The sequence below is a fragment of the Poecilia latipinna genome, unplaced genomic scaffold (assembly GCF_001443285.1).
Source record: "Poecilia latipinna isolate Pla-1442-1.1 unplaced genomic scaffold, P_latipinna-1.0 Scaffold837, whole genome shotgun sequence".
NCBI lineage: Eukaryota > Metazoa > Chordata > Actinopteri > Cyprinodontiformes > Poeciliidae > Poecilia > Poecilia latipinna.
In genome coordinates this window covers 301,746-305,581 of record NW_015113453.1, presented here as the reverse complement: position 1 = coordinate 305,581, position 3,836 = coordinate 301,746, and the positions used below count along the sequence as shown (strand labels likewise).

At 39.8% G+C, this 3,836-nt stretch overlaps 1 protein-coding gene across 1 annotated transcript in view; it reads left to right on the top strand.

The window, feature by feature from the left end:
• Window positions 1-3,836, top strand: part of LOC106956646 (transient receptor potential cation channel subfamily V member 1-like) — an 18,241-nt gene that overhangs the window by 7,534 nt on the left and 6,871 nt on the right. The window contains exons 7-10 of the mRNA XM_015047618.1: window positions 391-563; window positions 729-883; window positions 965-1,117; window positions 1,266-1,403. Coding sequence (XP_014903104.1) covers window positions 391-563; window positions 729-883; window positions 965-1,117; window positions 1,266-1,403 — 619 coding nt within the window. The remainder of the gene's footprint in view (window positions 1-390; window positions 564-728; window positions 884-964; window positions 1,118-1,265; window positions 1,404-3,836) is intronic.

The window sequence follows — 3,836 nt, the reverse complement described above, 5'->3', positions numbered from 1 at the left end:
TATTACAATAAATAAAGCAAGGAACTGAGACAGCAGCCTTGTGGAACCCCAAGGCTGCTCTCAACTGGTTAATCCAGGTTAACCAGCTGAGTTAACGTGGATTTGTTCTGTCTCAAAACTACAACCAACTGGTAATTGAACTACGCAGGCCAAGAATGGTTAGCTTTCTAACCAGAACTAATTCAAGTATATTGTTAAAACACAACAGTAGTCAAGAAAATACATCATGGTATATTTCATAATACTCAGGAGGTATTTACACAAAAATGATTGTACGATTGCTCCCTTTGAGACCCACTGAATGTAAAAACACCTGTCATGTTTCATTCCAGATTACCAGAGTTTTACGTAAAGATGAGGAAGTCAGATATTTTTGATTTCCATCTGGAGGCGGATGACAGAACGGAGGAGGAGAAACAGAAGCAAAAAGCACCAAAGAAGGATGGTTTGGGTTCTGCTTTAGGTTTGAGCAAAGAGGCCCCTAAAGCCCCCATGGACACCGACTACCAGGAGGAAATGGAGCCGGTCAAGCCTCAGATCCGATTCAATCTCAATTTTGACAAGTGAGTCTCTGCACACAGACATAAACTGATTCTGCCTTAATTTGCCATTACATTACAGCAGGGGAACTGTGAGCTGTCAAGCCACTTATTACTGATTATAATAGACTAACAAACTGCTTGATCTGCAGTAAAAACCCTGAGATATGCAACAACTTTTGCTTCCAGAGGGATTCGAGGTGAGGCATCACAGCCAAAGAGAGACAGCTCCATATTCACCATTGAGCGTCTGTTTGAAGCAGTGGCCAGCAGGGACGTCAACAAACTGGACGGCCTATACCAGTACTTGCATCAGAACATGAAGAAACTCTCTGACTCTCTGTGTAAGTGTGTACATGACCCAGAAGGTGTCCCAAACAGCAGATCTGTGTTCTGACTCCCCCAACATGCGGTCACATCCACAGATCAGACGTACGGTAAAACCGCCCTGATGAAAGCTCTGCTGCACCTCAAAGATGGCAAGAACGAAACCATAGAGGAGCTGGTCAAAGTTTCAGAGAGGATCGGTGACATAAAAGAGTTTGTGAATGCCGCCTTCACCGACAGCTACTATAAAGGTAAACTTTCTTCTGAATAAAAGCTTAAACTTGTCAGTCTGCTCTCTTTCTCCATGTTCCACCATTTTAAAGTACCAATTAATAGTGTCCTTTTTGGTTTTTAACAACAAAAAAATATAAAAAATATGTTTTGCTATGTTTATTATAGGTCAGACTGCTCTACACATAGCCATTGAGAGGAGGAGTTTGTCCTACGTAAAGCTGCTGGTCAGCAAAGGTGCAGATGTTCATGCCAAAGCCTGTGGGAAGTTTTTTCAGCCTCATGATGGTCCCAACTTCTACTTTGGTAAGTTTGTAGGGAAGAGGTTTGGTTTGGACCTAAAAAAAAAATAATAGCAATTTGGCCAATTGCAGTTTCTCTGTTAGAAATACAACGTAAGAAAATGCAGGAAGACTATTCCAAATTGTGTTTTGGGAGTAGGTGGCCATTATTGAGTTGTCACACCATGCAAAAGAGTCACAGTAAAACAAGGTTTTGCTAATAACTGAACCAAACTATCATAGAGTTGTTGAGTCATCAAAAACAAACAAAACACAATTGTTTATTAAGAATACCTATGAAATGTGGAAAGACATGGAGTTTTATTTTTACTTGAGTTAAAATTCCCTACCAAGTCAATTCCGTTATTAGAAATGTTCCTAGGAATCAGAATTTTAAACTTCTCAGCAATCGACGTTAGAGACACCTACTGGCTAAAGGAGAGGATAGGTAAGCATAAATAGGCATGACCTGCGTCAGGTAATGCAGTCATTTAAGGATTAAGTTAATATAAAGTTTTCAGCATGGGACTTAGGAGTTATTAGTCAAAATGCATTACCCTTTAGCCTAGCCGATTGCCTTCCTGTGTAATTCTGCTTGAAAAGAAAAATATTGCTTCCAGCACAGTTTGGGCTTTCTCCCCTTGACTCGGATCGTCTCCAGTAGATTTTTTTACCGGGCCAATCAGCGAACAGGAAGAAAAGTTGTGAACGATGACGCCGTTTTAGAATTGTAGTCTGCTTGAAGATTTAGCAATGGCAGCAAAGTAAGAAGACGAATGCATTCGGCTGCCACGGACACTGGGCTGGTTTTTACAGGGCTAATTACTCTTTATATAGCGCCACCTAATGCTGGGTTATGGTACTTTTTAACACCTGAGGCGCAGTGGCGGAGCTAGACCTTTAAAGTTGCGGGGGCCAAGGGGGGGCCAGGACTACCTCTGGGGGGGCAAAATTTAAAATGTGTGTGTGCACATCTATATATCTAGTCGATGACAGACTTTACGCAAAGAGTTCATCGCAGAGGCAACTAAAATCAATCAATAAAAAAATCCTTTCTGAATATCATCTCATGGACACTGAACTAAATGCGTCTTTCAGACCGGGAGCTGACAGCGTGTTGAAGAGTGATGGACAGGACACCTTGGTTAGGAAGCTCATTGGAAACCTTTAGTTGAAATGGCACCTTTAACTCCAGTCTCCAGTACAGAACAGAGGAAACTAAAGACAATGCAACGTTGTTTTAATCCATTTATAGTCTAAACAGAGGAGCCAGCAGTTTATTTTGAGGAAATAAATAAAGGTGCAGAAGTTAATTAGATTCATGCGCAGTCCGCTGCACAACCAATGCGGACGCGGCTCTGCCGCTGCGAAGAATTAAACTTAACTCGCCCTGCAGTTTTAACAAATGGAGGAGAAGACGTTACCCTCCCGCACCCAGAAGGAGAGCGATGCTCAGAAGGAGCGTGGCAGACGTTGAAAATAGTGTAGAATTAGAAAACCACCCATGGGGTAATCAGAAGTAGAGCTACAACAGATAGATTCTGACTTGTACTGAAGTGATTAACAATAAAAATAAAAACAAAACTCCATCACCTATAATTCCTTTCATCTCACTTTTTCTTTATTTATTTTTTTAATAGCCATTATTTATTAGGAAAAACCAAAGTAGAAAGACTGAAGCCGTACCTGGAGTGCTGGTAACTTAAAACCTATTCACCTCTTTTACGATGAAGTTTATAGTGAAAAATGAACAACCCTGTGGAGTGGAATAGGCCTTTCCCTGAAGAAAACACTGTCAGCATTCAGAACCTCCACATTTTGTTTTTAAATTTGTTTAAAAACAAAGCAATTTGTTTTGTTGTTAAAAATTGAAAACATTTTTAAATATTACTTTGAAAAGCAATATTTTAGCTCTGCTTCCTTTCTACCAAACCTGTTTACTAATTCAAATGTCTGCATAATTTTTTTTTTTGCAATTGATTCTTTTCACTCTTTCCCCTGAGTGTGGTTTAAAAGGTTTTATGTGGTTAATTTCGGTCAGTCCTCTGAATACTGCACTCATGCTTTTTTCTCTTTTGTTGTGTATTTCTGTATGCAACTGTGTGTATTTGTGTCTTCTCTCCTTCGAGAGAAGACATGTATATAGATTTCAGTTTAGCCATTTATTTTTGATGGATGAGCCTTTATGATTGATAATATATAACTGTACATTGAACATATATATTTTTATAAACTTAAAGATGCTTTGGATTTTACTGAGTTGTAACCTGGGGATTTCCTCAGCTATGCGCCACGTCTCTGAGGAGAGACATGGAGGAAATTAGGGATTGAAAACTGCACGCACCTCCTCCTTCATTTAGCAATCAGTAGTCCTATAAATTTGAACTTCTATGCAACGACGGGGCAGCTGACTCCTTTCGCAGACTCCTTCCATATAATAAATATATATTTAGTCATG